Source organism: Dendrobates tinctorius, unplaced genomic scaffold, assembly GCF_039654945.1.
Source record: "Dendrobates tinctorius isolate UK_male_01 unplaced genomic scaffold, ASM3965494v1 ptg000075l, whole genome shotgun sequence".
NCBI lineage: Eukaryota > Metazoa > Chordata > Amphibia > Anura > Dendrobatidae > Dendrobates > Dendrobates tinctorius.
Window position 1 is genome coordinate 23,614,179 of NW_027361743.1, and position 17,263 is coordinate 23,631,441.

Here is a 17,263-nt window from a genome sequence, read left to right on the forward strand (position 1 = left end):
CGCAGCTAATAGGGAAATAAATATACACAAGGTATAACTAGAAACAGCGCTCTTATGGGAATACAGGACGTCACACATCATGTGTGTTGCGTATGATAAGCACAGTGTCATCTAGTAGATCGCTATGTAACAGCACTCTTATATGAATGTGGATGTTATTAGAGAGGAGGGGGCCTGTGCCGGTTACCTGTAGCTGTAGTGCTTTAGAGCGGCGCTCCCGCGCCTGGCTGCAATGGCGTCATGCTATGCCCCTCGGTATGTGGCTGTATTTAAATAGGAGCCCGGGTGGCCGCATCCGGCCGGAAGTGAAACCCCTGAGCCGGAAGTGACGTCGCGCTGTCTTAGTATAGACACTGCGCATGTCTGTGATGGTTGCCAGGGTGATAAGCAGGTTGGCGTCCTTGTAGTGTTTCTAATAGCGCCGAATAGTGTGTGTATATTGCGTAGTATAATTATATAACAAGGAGACAGCGTTACCAAATTGGTAGAGTCAAAATAGCTAATATATAAGCAGGCACATAGAAAATATTGAACCATAAAAAGAAAAAAAGAAAATGAAATCTGTAAGGGGCAAAAACAGAAAATATGAAACAAAATAGATGGTAAAATAAGAAATAGATAAAAATTAAAAAGAAGAGAAAATAAAGAATAACAAAAAATAAAAATTAATAACAAAATAAAAATGGAAAAAATGAAAAAAATAAATGTAGAAAAAAATAAAGAAAAAAATAAAGAAAAAATTGAAACCAAAAATAACAAACAACATTGCTGACCTTGCGCAAATAATTACCTATGCATGCATTATATAGGGGGATGGTTATAAAAATAAAAAATATAAAAAAATAAAAATAAAAATAAGAAAATAAAGATCCAAAATAGGTAGGAGTCCAGTGGGCGGAGCAAAACTCACCTAGGGTAATAGTATATTAGCGAGTCTGTAAAATAACAGAAAAAACAGAGAAAAAAAAGTTATTAACAGTTATAGGAGCCAGTCTATTTCTCTATTCAGCCCCTTAGGGGCTAAAGTGTCTAACTTATGTATCCAATAAGTTTCCCTCTCCCTTAATAATTTAACATGGTCGCCCCCTCTCCTTGGGCGTGGTACATGCTCGATTACCTGGAATTTTAATTGTGCCACTGAATGTCGATATTTAGTGAAATGTTCAGGTAAAGGTAACCAGTTTTTTTGACACCTAATTGTTGATTTGTGGCTGGCAATGCGGTCCTTGACATGTTGGGTTGTTTCCCCTACATAGAGGAGGCCACATGGGCATTTTACCAAGTAGACCACGAAGTTCGAATCACATGTATAGTAGCCACGTATAGGGAAGGATTTACCTGTCCTTGGATGGGTAATGTTGTCCGATCTAATCACATTCGAACAGGCTGCGCAACTTAGACAGGGGAATGTACCACACCGGCGAGAGGCAAGTAGCCTCTGTGTAGTGGTAGGAAGTTTACTGCCCATGTCAGCCCTAACCACTTTATCGCGAATATTTGTGCAAATTAAAACTGGAGCTTCAAACGAGCCGACGTCAGGATAAGCCTTGAAGAGGAGGGGCCAGTGTTTTTTGATAATAGAGTAAACTTTGTGCATCAGTGGATGGAAAGTATGTACAAATGGAATCCTTTCTTTTGCGCATGTCCTCAGTAGAGGAGATGGAGGGGTTAATACCCGTTGTTTTTCAACCTCAAGTAGTTTAGATGGGTAACATCTGTCCTTAAATTTTTTTGCCATAATATCAAGTTTCTCATTGCGAATATCATGATCAGAGACAATACGTGCCACCCTATTAAATTGTGAGCGTGGAAGACTATTCTTGGTGGCCTTTGGGTGACAACTCGAGTAGTGTAGAAGACTGTTGGTATCCGTTGGTTTACAGTATAAATCTGTGGAGAGATTCCCCTCACTATCTTGTATAACTTTTGTATCTAGGAAGGGGACCGATTCCATATTGAAATGTAGCGTGAACTGTAGTTCTGGACGGATGGAATTAAGGTGTAGGTAGAAATCCTGTAAAGATGATGTCGTTCCTGTCCAAATAAAGAAGATATCATCGATATAACGGTGATATTCTATAGCATATTGTAGAAATAGATCATTACAGAACACATGATTAATCTCAAAATGGTTCATGTAGGCATTAGCATACGCCGGCGCTATGTTCGCGCCCATCGCAGTCCCGCACTTCTGTATATAATAGGTATCCTCGTACAAAAAGTAGTTCTCATGTAATACAAGACTGAGAAGGTCTAGACAAAACTGTATGGAGTCTGTTGACAGTTCTGAGGAATTTAGTAAAAATCTTGCAGCTTCAATCCCTTTGTCATGGGTGATTGAAGTGTAGAGACTATTGACATCGAGGGTGGTGAGAATGCTACCCGGGGGTATTTTGCCTACCTGTTTAATGATACTCAAGAATTGACCCGTATCCAAGAGGAAGGATCTAGTCTGTTTAACTAAGGGTGTGAATATTTTCTCGAGAAAGATGGAAAGTGGGGATAAAACAGAGTCGGTGGATGCGACAATCGGTCTGCCTGGCGGATTTTCTAGAGATTTATGTATCTTTGGAAGTATATAGAACACTGGTGTAATTGGATGAGGGTTCACAAGGAAACTGGCAGTTCTTTGATCAATTATGTGACGGTCCAAGTATGTTTTAGTAAGGTCCCTAATCTTGTGAGTAATGGTGGACACCGGATCCCTAGGAATAATCCCATATGTGCTGGTGTCAGATAATTGTCTATTTACTTCCTTGTTGTAATCAATGTAGTTCATGACAACTAAGGCACCGCCTTTATCAGCCGGTTTAATTATAATATTCTTATTGCTGTGAATGGAGTTAAGAGACTGTTTCTCAGCAGGTGACAGATTGGAGTGAGTAGGGAAGAAACCGAGTTGTGCCTGGTGGGACAGCATTTTGACCTCACGGTCCACCAATGAAATAAATGTCTATCGCTTCCATCTAGTGCTATATATTCTTTTTTGGCTCCCACATGTTTTGTACATAATAAAATGAACACTTGTTGGCATTAAAATTCCTCTGAGTGTGCGGTGAATATATTATTATTGGTAATAGGACCTATTGGTCCATTACACCTGCACCTCGTTACTTAGACTTGAGTGCACGCCATCTTTCTAGATTGTGATTTCCCTACTAAACGTAGATCTTAAAACTTATTCCAGCATGCTTGCAAAACACATTGCGAAGCTCTTGCCAAGTTTGATACCACCGGTTCAGACCGGCTTCATTAAGGGAAGAGAGGGTAAGGAGAACGCTTGGCGAATCCTTCACTTGATACAATACTGTATTCACCACAAACTCCCATTGGTGCTCTTAGGCACCGATGCGTAGAAAGCATTTGACAGAGTGGACTGGACCTTTCCACAAGAAACTCTTAATTGCTTTAATTTCCCATCCCTAGTGACAGCAGCCATACTTCAGATGTACTCCCATCCTTCAGCCAAAATTAAACTTTATAATTCCCTCACTAGGTTACTTGCTATACATAATGGAACAAGACAGGGCTGCCTCCTTTCGCCATTGTTATTTATAATATACACTGGGTGCAGAATTATTAGGCAAATGAGTATTTTGATCACATCATCCTTTTTATACATGTTGTCCTACTCCAAGCTGTATAGGCTTGAAAGCCAACTGCCAATTATGTAAATCAGGTGATTTGCATCTCTGTAATGAGGAGGGGTGTGGTCTAATGACATCAAAACCCTATATAAGGTGTGCTAATTATTAGGCAACTTCCTTTCCTTTGGCAAAATGGGTCAGAAGAGAGATTTGTGAGATATCTTGCAGAGGGATGCAGCAGTCTTGAAATTGCCAAATTTTTGAAGCGTGATCACTGAGCAATCAAGCGTTTCATAGCAAATATCCAACAGGGTCGCAAGAAGCGTGTTGATAAAAAAGGCGCAAAATAACTGCCCATGAATTGAGGAAAATCAAGCGTCAAGCTGCCAAGATGCCATTTGCCACCAGTTTTGCCATATTTCAGAGCTGTAACATTACTGGAGTATCAAAAAGCACAAGGTGTGCCATACTCAGGGACATGGCCAAGGTAAGGAAGGCTGAAAAACAAAAGATAAAACGTCAAGACTGGGCCAAGAAATATCTTAAGACTGATTTTTCTAAGGTTTTATGGACTGATGAAATGAGAGCGACTCTTGATTGGCCAGATGGATGGGCCCGAGGCTGGATCAGTAAAGGGCAGAGAGCTCCACTCAGACTCAGATGCCAGCAAGGTGGAGGTGGGCTACTGGTATGGGCTGGTATCATCAAAGATGAACTTGTGGGACCTTTTCGGGTTGAGGATGGAGTGAAGCTCAACTCTCAGACCTACTGCCAGTTTCTGGAAAACACCTTGTTCAAGCAGTGGTACAGGAAGAAGTCGGTATCGTTCAAAAAAAGCATGATTTTCATGCAGGACAATGCTCCATCACATGCATCCAAATACTCTACAGCGTGGCTGGCCAGTAAAGGTCTAAAAGAAGGAAAAATAATGACATGGCCCCCTTGTTCACCTGATCTGAACTCCATAGAGAACCTGTGGTTCCTCATAAAATATGAGATCTACAGGGAGGGAAAACATTACTCCTCTGAGAACAGTGTCTGGGAGGCTGTGGTGGCTGTGGCACGCAATGTTGATCGTAAACAGATCAAGCAACTGACAGAATCTATGGATGGAAGGCTTTTGAGTGTCATCGTAAAGAAAGGTGGCTATATTGGTCACTGATTTTTTTTTTGTTTTGTTTTTGTGTTGTTATATTGGTTTACCTGGTGAAAATAAACAAGTGAGATGGGTATATATTTGGTTTTTATTAAGTTGCCTAATAATTCTGCACTGTAATAGTTACCTGCACAAACAGATATCCTCCTAAGATAGCCAAATCTAAAAAAAAAACCCACTCCAACTTCCAAAAATATTAAGCTTTGATATTTATGTCTTTTGAGTTGATTGAGATCATAGTTGATGTTCAGTAATAAAAAGAATCCTCACAAATACAACTTGCCTAATAATTCTGCACACAGTGTAAAGACATAATGTGCATAAATGTACAAGGAATACACCATAAAACTATGGCCTTCGCCGATGACCTTCTAGTTATAATGACACTCCCCCACAAATGTATATCTTGGAGAGTTATAGCTCTCTGTCTAATTTCAAAATAAACCTATCCAAATCTGAAACTCTAGGAATAAACATACCTGCTAGCACTTTAGAACATCTTACATCTCAATTCCCTTCCCATTGGCCAGGTAAATATATAATGTGTCTAGGCATTTAGATTAGTACCTCTTATAAGGAATTATTCAACCTAAACAACAAACCGCTTCTTGCTTTAGTTGTAGATCATACTAAAAATGGAGGGCCCCACATCTTTCTTGGATCTGTAGAAAAAACCTAATTAAAAGTATTCTACTGCCAAACACGTTTATCTATTCCAAATGCTACCGATTGCGTTACCTAAATCATTCTTAACCCAAATCAACTCTTCATTCTTTAACTACATTTGGAACAAGCACTGTTCAAGGCTTAACTCACATACGCTCTCACTATCTAAGAGGCAAGGCGGTATGGGAACCCCTAATATTCATAACTATTACTATTTTCTACCTCCTGTCGCCTCTAGCTCAAAAATATTTCCAGAATCCGTCCTTTCCCCACTCCTCAATCTACTAAAATGCTTGTGCCTGCCCTCATCATCTCCCGCCTCGACTACTGCAACATCCTTTTCTGTGATCTCCCTGCTAACACCCTCGCACCTCTCCAGTCCATCCTTAACTCTGCTGCCCGACTACCATATAAGCCAAGATATTCAGCCCATTTTTGGGGGCTGAAAGTCCCCCTCTCGGCTTATACGCGAGTCATATACCGGGGGTCGGCCGGGCGGGGGTGTAGGAGATCATACTCACCTCTCCTAGCATGTCTCTTGCAGCCCCCCGTGCTTATTCCATCTTCTCCGCGCTGTTTTTCCTGCTTTCAGCGGTCACGTGGTGCCGCTAATTACATATGCTCATATATAATGAGCGGCTCATTACATATGCACATATGTAATGAGCTGCACCACGTGACCACTGAAAGCAGGAAGAACAGCGCTGAGAAGATGGAATAAACACGGGGGCTGCAAGAGACATGCTAGGAGAGGTGAGTATAGCGGAGGGAGCCATATTCACCTGTCCCCCGTTCCACAGCGTTGCTTTGCTGTCTTGCTTCCTCTGGCAGTGACGTTCAGGTCAGAGGGCGCCATGACGTAGTTAGCAGGCGCCCTCTGCCTGAACAGTCACTGTGCAGAGCCGGCAACGCTGAGGAGCAGCAGCTGCAGCAGCAGGGACGAGGTGAGTATATATGTGTTTTGTTTTTTTTTTTAATTGAGGCAGCAGCAGCAGCATTATAAGGGGCCACTAATAACTGTGCATCATTGTAAGGGGCCACTCACTGTACAGCATTATAAGGGGCCACTAATAATTGTGCATCATTGTAAGGGGCCGCTCACTGTACAGCATTATAAGGGGCCACTAATAACTGTGCATCATTTTAAGAGGCCGCTCACTGTGCAGCATTATAAGGGCAGTAGCTTTGGCATTTTCCACCCTAGGCTTATACGCGAGTCAATAAGTTTTCCCAGTGTTTTGTAACAAAATTAGGGGGGTCGGCTTATACACGGGTCGGCTTATACACGAGTATATACGGTAAATCATCTCTCTCCTCGCTACTCCTTTGCTTCTCCCCTCTGCAAATCTCTTCACTGGCTCCCATTCCCTCAGCGTATCCAGTTCAAATTACTAGTACTGACCTACAAGGCCATCTATAACCTGTCTCCCCCATATGTCTCTGAACTAATCTCCCGATACCTTCCCTCACGTAATCTCCGGTCCTCCCAAGACCTCCTTCTCTCCTCCACACATATTCGCTCCTCACCCAACCGCCTCCAAGACTTTGCCCGAACTGCCCCTATTCTCTGGAATTCTTTGCCCCAACAAGTCCGACTATCAACCACATTTGGATCCTTCAGACGGAACCTGAAAGCCCACCTCTTCAAGAAAGCCTACAGCCTGCAATGACCCCGCTACCTCCTTCTCTCTCACCACTACCGGTGATATCACCTCCACCAACACCGGAACTGCTGCAACCCACCAACCTACTGCCTCCTTCCCCACCATCCTGTAGCATGTAAGCTCGAAAGGGCAGGGTCCTCTCTCCTCTCTATATCAGTCTGTCATTGTTAGTTTGTTTACTGTAAGTGATATCTATAATCTGTATGTCACCCCTTCTCATGTACAGCACCATGGAACCAATGGTGCTATATAAATAAATAATAATAATAATATTACCTTGCTGCCATAGTATCAAGAACTATTGAGTGGGTCAGGAAACCAAAGGAGAAACCTTGGCTCTCCATAGAAGAACATATGTCTCCCAAACAATTGCGAGCAATTATCCTCTCCGCCGCTCCAGCACATCAGACTACGTTCCACAATCTCTTCACTCGCACAACGGATAAATATAAATGCTGGAAATCTGTAGCGTCCTACCTATCCCCGACCCCTCCCCATTATCTCTAGTATCGGATATTATAACCCCTAACTCAGAGAAATCTGTGACCACTGATACATCACCCCTAATAGACCGTTTATATAATGAAGGCACTTTCATATCCTTCCAAGAATTGAAGGCGCTAACTACCATGTCCAACTTCACTTTCATCCACTACGAGTCTCTAAAGAGGACAATATGCCAAATCAAGTACAATGGAGAGCCTATAAGACCGCTCACCACTTATGAAACCATATGCTGTCGACAAAAAAATCCGAAAAAAGTGCTCTCTACTCATAATATTTTGCTTATGGGTCGCCCTCGCACACCCAGGCCTGCGGGGTACTCGGTACCGGGCCGATGTCGAGGCGGGAAAGTGTCACAGCAGCGGTGACCTGGTCCGTGGCCCTGGGCGCCCAATATCAATGGCAGTGATGTTAATGGTGTTAAAGTTTATATGAATAGTTCGTGACGCCACCCGTGGTGTTTGGCAAGTAAGATGGTAAGCCAACGCTGCATACAGATCCGCTGGGACTGATGGTGTGGTGCAGCAGACATGGTATAGCTCCCCACAGGTGGAGCTGTAGTCCCAGGGCAGTGTAGGTGCAATGGATGAGGAGAGGCGCAGAATGTATGGACGCTGGTACCCAGGTGTAGTGGTGCTGGAATAACTGGAGGACACCAGAGTATGCGGTTCCAAAGCTTTACTCACTGTTTGCAGTTCACACAACTGCCTGCCTCCGTACTGTGTTCTCCAGGTCAGGGCTCCAGCCAACCTCCAGGCAGGATAGGATTCTCCCTTCCACACTCCGCCAACATGTACCTTACTGAACGACTCCTCCAATGCGCCTTTAGGTGCGAAGCACTCCAGTACTTAGTTACCCTGGAATGCCTCTCTCTAGGTGTTCCTAGTCTTTACTTGTATGACAGACAGCTGTAGCCTGCTTCGGGGACTCCTCACTGCGTCCCGGCTCTCTATTCAGTTGCTGTTGTGTCCCAAGTCTATGATGGGAGCAAGGCGTTAGCGGCTCACTACTCGTCCGGTGTCTGTTGCCGGACATAAAGTTCCAATCAACCTCGGGAACCGGGCCCCGGCCTTTGCGCTCTCTGAACTGGAAGGGTTCTCTCTCTTTCTCAACCTGCTTCCCACCATCCTTCTATTCTCCTTCGTTCCGATCTGTTCTCTCTCTCTTATGGAAGGCTAGGTTATCAATCTTATCAGTCTCTTTCTCTGGTCTTTCTCGTGCCAGCAGCCCAGATAACTGGGACCTGCTGCAGCACGTCCCTCAGACACCCTTCTTCTCTCTTCTCTCTCCTCTAACCAACTAGCCACTAACTTTCACTCTTCCCACTCTTGTATATCTAACTCCACCCGCCTCCCCAGCACCTCTCGTGCTACGAAGCCAGGGACCACAAAAGGCACCCTATGACCTTTCCAGCATAAAGCATGGATGGGTCCCTGCTGAACTATCCTGTGTGTGGGGTGCAGGTGTTGGAATGCGGAAAGGAGTTCCCAGCCTACCTGGATTGTGGGGCACTACACCTTAGGAGAAGATGCAGTACCTCTGTGGCGACTGAAGCCTCATTGGCGCCACACTTACAAGAGATGCACCTCCGAAAAGAGCATTCTAGCTGAAATGGGAAAAAGATTTAGGCCATTTTTTCACCGAACCCCAAATTAAACACATATACAAATTCTCACACAGCCCTTCACAGTGTGTTAGAACTCAAAAAAGCAGCTGCAAAATAATTACCCATTGGTACACCACACCTCTCCGAACACATAAATGGTTTCCTACCACTTTAGGCCTCTTTCACACATCAGTATTTTTGATCAGTATTTCATCAGTATTTGTATGCCAAAACCAGGAGTGTCTCCAAAACAAAGAACAGACATCAGTCTTTCAATTATATTTTTTTCTTGGTAAGTTCCATTCCTGGCTTTGGCATACAAACACTGATGCAAAATACTGACCAAATACTGACGTGTGAATGAGCCTTTAGATGTATGTTGGAGATACGAAAGAGGTAGGGGTTCATATCTACACATTTGGTGGTCCTGTCAGATTATAGAAGAATTTTGGGACATCGCATCCCAAACTTTGACTGACATATTACACGCTCGAATTAGTCCTTACTCCTGAGAATATTTTTCTAAATTTCCCATTGGTTCCAGAAAAAAAAATCCTATCAAGACTTGCCTCCTTCATTCTAACAGCGAACAAGCTTCTTATACCTCCATTATGGTGCACATCTAATATTCCAAGTAAAAATCAACTGATTCTTAAAATTGATCAACTATACCATATGGAAGAACTGGCGGCTCTCTCTACACAAAACCTTTCCGTCTTCTTACGTGTCTGGAGTCTATGGTTATCTTATAGGAATTCCGCCAAATTCATACACTTATCTACTTAAGACTAACGGACTATACTCCCCTTTTTTTCTCTACGCATCACTCTATTGTCTTTCCCTCCTTTTACCCCCCCTATTTGTAGAATCCTGGTCCCCAGCTCCATGCCTTTTCCTTACCATTGTTTTTAGCTACTCTGGAGCTGTTAAGATTTGGAATTAAAGATACATTGTTCTAACCTGTTAATCAAAAAAATAGAGAGTCTTACATTTAAGGTATTATTGATGCAATGACTAAGGCTACTTTCACATTAGCGTTTTTTAGCGCAGCGCTTTGTGTGCAATAGAAACGCATGTAAAAAACGCATCATGCGTTTTGCATGCGTTTGCGTTTTTTAGGCGCAAGCGTTTTAACCATTTTCAAGCCATGTTAACTCTTAAAACGCATGCGTTTTGTAACCCAGATGTGCGCATGTCCATGCACACGCCTGCGTTCCCATAGACTGTAATGCGTTATTTTGTCGCATTCCGTCCGCAAGTGTGCGCATGCGTTTTTTTAACGCCGTTGGACGGACCCAAAAATGCAACAGGTTGTGTCTGGCACGCCTAGGTGCACACCTTTAAAAAAAAACGCATGCGCACGAAAACGCATACGAACGCGTGCAAACGCTACACTATGTGCACGCCATGTTAAACATACTGTAGGTGCGCATGACGCATGCGCATGGACGCGCACGATGCGCTGCACAAAAAAACGCTAATGTGAAACCAGCCTAAGCAACCTATATTTTACTGATGTTTTGTTTGCTTTTCGACCAGATCTGTTATTACCAGTTGTATTGCCTCATTTGCCTTATAATTCTTTGGCATTTATCTGTTGATTCTTAAGAAATAAAACATTGAAACAAAGCAATAATTATTTCATTCCTTCATAAAGCTATATTCCAGTGTTTCAATTGCATTATTTTGCACAGGAAACTCTCTGCCAAATGCTTGCCAGTTCCGCTTTTCTTGCAGGCCATAGACAACTTTTGGCATGTATGAAATGATTTTTACATATTAGTCTGCTATGTTCACTCCTACATTCATTTTAAGCCCCCCTGATATAAAGTATACTGCCTGATCCATGTTTCAGATTTTCCTCTTGTGAGAGCGTCTCTCTCAAAACAACTATTATCCTGCAATTATTTCCCCTTTTCCTGTTGTTCCTGCCCTCCCTGAGATTGTACATGCTTTCCCCCCTGTCCCCACTGTGGACATCTGTGTACAACCCCTTTTACTCCTGTTATCTTTAATGCTGAAAGACAGGAAGGGAGAGCAGAAAGAGCCATAAGAAGTGAGCAGGAGCCATGACAGATTTGTAATTTTTGCAAAATCGCTCAACCCGGGTAAAGGTCTTAAAGACACTCATTTCTTTTTAATGAAGACCATTTAGAAAAGTCTGTCACGTTGAATAGCGCTATATACATGCAGATATAGGGTTACTCTGCAGGCTAAAATGGTTATAGAAAGGTGCCTGACTGTTGTATTGAAAGAACGGCTCCTGGGAGAAAATTAACTTTCTTCCTCCTGGGAGCTGCCGGCTTTCAGTCATACAGGCGTGCCGTAGCGGCTAAAGTCATTGCTCAGCATACTATGAGCAGTGGCTGTAACCATACCCTGACGCATTGATTGACAGCTGGTTTTGCAGTGCATCAGTAACCAACCAGGTACATGTCTACATTTAAAGGGGTTGCTCACTATTCCCTTCTTTCTGTTTTAGTCATGGAAATAAAGAAGTATTTTCTTGCCGTGGGATCAAACTCGCTGTTACCTGGTTCCAAGATAGAGGCCATAAAGATATTACTGTGTTTGTACCTGCCTGGCGGAAGGAACAGTCTCGACCAGATGCTCTAATTACAGGTTAGTGATAATATCCAACACCAACAAATTTAAAACTGGTCATTTTAAAGTGACACTAGCCTTTTTTCAGAGAAGAGGTCAGGAATTTTAGTTCCACCTTATGGAAGGAGCAATCCTAAAAGTCAATATAAACCCATTAAAGGACTTGTCATATGGTTTAGGATAAGAAGCCAAACCAGAAACTCGATCTGCAGACGTGTTTCGGGGTGTTTGCCCCTCGTCAGTACAAAGCAGGAGAACTTGTTTGGCTGGGTTGGCTGGTTGAAAAGCTTGTGGAGAGTGCTACGTCAAAGTGAAGAGACGCAAGGAAGAGCTCAATTTATGCTCAAGTATGAACAGAGGTGTAGTTAGTTCCGCAGAAGGTCTGTGCTCTTCTTGCATTTGAGCATAAAATTGTTTTTCTTTTGTTTCTATGCCTATCCATTCCTAAGATGTGAACCTCTCTTACCTGTATACAATTCCAGTCTTTGTAAGGCCGGTTTCACACTAGCGTTTTTTTGCGCAGCGCATCGTACGCGTCCATGCACATGCGTCATGCATACCTATGTTTAACATGGAGGGCGCATGGTCTTGCGTTTGCACCCGATAGTATTCGTTTTCATGCGCATGCGTTTTTTCAAGGTGTGCGCCTAGGCGCCCCAGACGCAACCTGTTGCTCTTTTGGGTCCGCCGAAAGGCGTCAAAAAACGCATGCGCACGCTTGCGCACGGAATGCAACAAAATAGCGCATTACAGTCTATGGGAACGCAGGCGTACGCATGGACATGCGTTCGTCTGCATTTTCGTGCGCATGCATTTTTGGCGTAAAAGTGTGTAGACACTGGTTTGAACCCCTAGAGAACGAATGCGCATAAAAAACGCAAGCGCATGCAAAAATGCATGCGTTTCTATTGCGCATGATGCGCTGCGCAAAAAAACGCTAATGTGAAATTAGCCTTACCAAGTGGGCAGTGATCTTAACTCTTATCTATAGGAATCTTCTTGGGGACTACGCCCACTTCGATAAAAAGACTAACTTTTCATATGGGAAAGAGCTGGCCATATCTCAGGATCAGAGAGGTCCAAGAACAAAAGAAAAACAGCTCCAGATTCAGGAGAACAGCGGGATTTACAACAAGCAAAAAAAAAACCACATATTGATGGCAAGGGACCAGGTCTTCTTAAAAAGTATAGTTATTTTTCAAAATGGTCTGTGCACTTTCTCGTCATAAAACATGTAGAAAAAGAAAGTTCAGCTCACCCTCACAGTGGACTTCATGAGGTCCATGTGTGGAGCACAGGATTCCGGCTCTGCCAGACGTGAAAACGTTGAGGTTGAGAAGATGAGATAATCCAGCTCTCACAGCAATGGTGATATAAAATATAAACCAGTTTTCTGTTTTTATGTAATTCGGATAATACCGAGTTTAAGAACACACATCGTGTTTGAAACGCATGCGGTTCTTTGACACCCGCTCTTTTGAATACTTGTGCTCCACAATCATTACTTTATGAAAAAATATCTTAGAACGGTACTTTGGCTCATTGCTCTATTTTGCCTCCTGGAAATTGTCTAAACATTGCCGACAGTGACAATGTGAATACCTAGTTGTCAATTAATTTATGTTCCCATTAAGAATATTAGAGGAACATCTAGATCAGTGGTTCCCAAACTCCAGTCATCGCGGACCCCAGCATGTCTTGTTTTCAGGATTTCCTTAGTATTTCACAGGTGATGGAAGTATCATCAAGGCATCAGGAATTCTCTCACATGTGTAACACTATGGAAATCCTGAAAACATGATCTCTTGGGGTCCGCGAAGACTGGAGTTTGAGAACCACTGTTCTAGATGCATATTTCCAAGCAAAGGTGATCCAACATTATTTCTGTGGAACATAAAGGGTCTTTAAAGGGTATTCCCTCTACAAAATTTTGAATTGTCATTTATACATATCATAGAATTCTAATGGAGACATTTTGGGCTTGGACCCTTCAGCGCCCTGAATCGGACCAATAGACCATGCACAGATTTGTATCTGATTAGCACAAGCAGAATCCTTGCAGATCATTGCCCTGAAATACTATGTTATTTTCCAGATCAAGAAATCCTACGGAAATTAGAAAAGGACAAAATTCTGGTGTTCACCCCATCTCGGCGTGTGCAGGGCCGGCGAGTGGTTTGCTACGATGATCGCTTCATAGTAAAGTTGGCATTTGAGTCAGATGGCATCATTGTGTCAAATGATAACTATAGGGATCTGGCAAATGAAAAGCCCGAGTGGAAGAAATTCATTGATGAAAGGCTGCTCATGTATTCATTTGTCAACGACAAGTAAGTCATTTGTCCTAGAAAATTAGCATTTTTTTTTTAACAAATATTTCATTTTTGAGGATTTCGAAGAATATATCTGGGCAGTGTCTGAGCTCTTCTCTTCTATGACCCATTGCTGGTTCGGTTTTGGGGAAAAATGGATATAAATAAAGATGATGTAGCTACAGAGTGAAGATTAAAATGTGACTACCTTTTGGTGTTGCTTAAACACATCTCTATCTACCTGGAAGAGAAGGACTGGAGGCATGTATGGCCCCATCTGTTTTCTAGGATACTTAGGTTAATTTTCCACATCTTTGTTTGTTAATGTTCAAGGGCTTATGAAAAGGGGAATTCCTTACACAAACTGAGACATTTAAGGCCCACACAGGAACATCTCTAAAACAAATAGGAACTGCAACTTTTGGGTGGCTTTGTGTAACCTCCACTTCTTCTTGGGTTGGATTTTCTCGACAACATAGGGACTGTTGTCAAATATAGTCTCCACGCTGTAAAAGGATTTTCCGACCTATCTTAAAATTCACATTTGGGAGTCATGCCGTTAAAAAAACATAAGCAGCTATGCTCTCCCCTGTAATCCATTCTCTGCTCCAGCACTGACATCATGCGATGACATCATCACTACCAGCCTTCTGAACTTACAGCCGATAAGTAGCCTCAGCGGTCAGGTGAATGGTGGTCATGGTCTATTGACTTTACAACCAGTTTCCTCAACAGTTAGACTACTGACTGGTGATAATGATCTCCTGACCCTGCAGGCAACCAGCGTCCATAGCGTTCAGATGATTTGTGGTCTTGGTTTCCTGACCTTATAGCCAATCTGTGGACTCAATGGTAAAGTGACTGATAGTCATGGTCTCCGGACCTTACAGCCAGTAAATGCTCTCAACGATCAGCAGACTGACTGGTGGTCAAGATCTCCTGACCGTGCAGACAACCAATGGCCATAGCGGTCAGATGATTGATGGTTGGAGTCTCCTGAACCTGCACCCTTTCAGTGGTTGCAGCATTAAGGTGACTGCTTGTAGGGTCAGGACACATTTCCCACCAGTCACTTACAGTATATAGCCATTAGTGCCTGCAGGGTAACAGGCCATGACCACCAACTAATGATCCTAGAGTTTAGGTGACTGATAATCATGGTTTCCTGACCTTACAGCCATTTAGTGTTCTCAGATGAATGCCTGTAGGGTCAGGAGACCATGACCACTAACAAGTGGCCGCAGTGGTCAGGTGTATGTTAGTCATGGCTTCAGGAGCATCATCGCTGGAGCAGAATCCAGGGATGTATAAATCTTCTGTTTTCAGGACTTCTAACTGTGCATTTTAAAAATTGTCAAAAAACCTCTTTATAATAAGGGATGCAGCCAAACTAAACTGATGTCTCTCTAAGGGTCATATAGCATGGGCTACCTCTATGACCCTTTTTAAATAAATATATAGGGAATGTAGACAAATGTTAATATGACTTTTAAGAATATTCTAGCAACTTGTAAGTAGAGTTATAATACGGTTTATAATTTAGTATCTATTCAGGACTCATTAAACAAAATGTGCATACACTTTTTATGTGTAGATTATCTAGGCATAAATTGCACATTAATGCTGGAAAGTGAATTTACAAAATAGACCAAAAAAATAATAATTTGTACTATTCTTATAAATGTAGTTGTAGTAGTGTTCAGCACAGTGTAGAAAAAATTTTTTGTAGTTGAACTAAAAAGTGAATGTTATGTTATGGAGCCACCACTGCTAGGAAATCTGGTGGGATTTGTAGCAGAGTGTATCTTTTGAGAATCCACCCGTACACAGGAGAACTTCTCTGAGCAAGTTATCTTGAATAAACAGCATTTACTTCTTATGGGTAAACAGGAGATAAGAATTCAGAAGCACACAGCCCATGCTGCTGGCATAATACAGTCAAAAGCGAAAGTAAAAACTAAACAAAGCTTCCATCCCCACAATACAGCAAACATATAACTTCACACTATCGCCATCTACTGTCAGGCTAGTGTAAAGTCCTCCTTTACATAAACAATAAGTCCATTTCTGTTGCATATGCCAACACCCTTTCTCAACAGTAAGGACTTCAGTCAAACCCAACTTTTTTATAAGTCTCTGGTGTTTATCAGCATTAAGCACCTTCCTGAAGATGTCTGCTGTCATTTCTTCAGTAAGATAATCCTTCAAGAAATTATACTTCCCATTTCCCAAGTCTTTGATTTTGAAATGTCGCTTCAGGACTTTTAGAATGTTTTCTTTATCCCTTTCTTGTTCAGAACAAATCAAAATGTCGTCTACATATGAGTACATAAATCCATCTATTCATCAGCCTTTTAGTGTACAAGCATGGATCAGCTTTGCGTCTTTGAAAATTTTCATTTGTAAGCTCTTCTGTGATTTTGTCATTCCACACTTTAGCTGCTTGCTTTAAACCATATATGCTTTTCTGTAGTTTGCAAACTTTTTTTGGGTTTCTTTCATCTTTGAATCGTGGAGGTTGTTACATGTAAATGTCTTCTGTTAAATCTCCATTCAAAAATGGAGTCTTTACATCCAGATGTATCAGTTCCTTCTGTTTCATTGCTGCAACTGTAAGTAAAGTTCTTATTGTAGTATGTTTGACAACTGGAGCAAATGTCTCATCATAGTCTTCTCCATATTTTTGAGAATACCCTTTAGCTACGAGTCTTGCTCGGTATCTTTCAGGTGTGCCATCTGTTTGGTATTTTACCTTAAAAATCCATTTACATCCTATGGCTTTTCTTCCTTCTGGTAAATCTGACAGTGTCCATGTATTTGAGTCATGCATGGATTTCATTTCTGTTTCTGTTGCTTCTATCCATTTATTAGCTTCTTCTTTAGGGAGTTTAGATATGTCTTCCCAAGAAGTAGGTTCATAAATTTTACTTGTGGTTGTCTTGTATGAGAGACGTTTTGGTGGATTACCTTTGTTTTCTCTCATTGAACGTTTTGGTTCTGTGTCTGTTTGTAGTTGTATTTCTTCATTTTCAGTATTCTGATCTTCATCAATTTCAACTACTTTCTCATCAGATACCTCTTCAGCTATGTCAGTGCTGTTTTTCTCATTTTTTTGAGTCAATTGAAATCCTCAATGAATGTCACACTGTTACTCACCATGACTC

At 42.1% G+C, this 17,263-nt stretch overlaps 1 protein-coding gene across 3 annotated transcripts in view; it reads left to right on the forward strand.

The window, feature by feature from the left end:
- ZC3H12C (zinc finger CCCH-type containing 12C) overlaps nucleotides 1-17,263 on the forward strand; it is a 289,373-nt gene that overhangs the window by 255,623 nt on the left and 16,487 nt on the right. For all 3 annotated transcript variants that reach the window (XM_073583100.1, XM_073583099.1, XM_073583098.1), the window contains exons 3-4: nucleotides 11,666-11,805; nucleotides 13,883-14,117. In XM_073583100.1, the coding sequence (XP_073439201.1) occupies nucleotides 11,666-11,805; nucleotides 13,883-14,117 (375 nt within the window). The remainder of the gene's footprint in view (nucleotides 1-11,665; nucleotides 11,806-13,882; nucleotides 14,118-17,263) is intronic.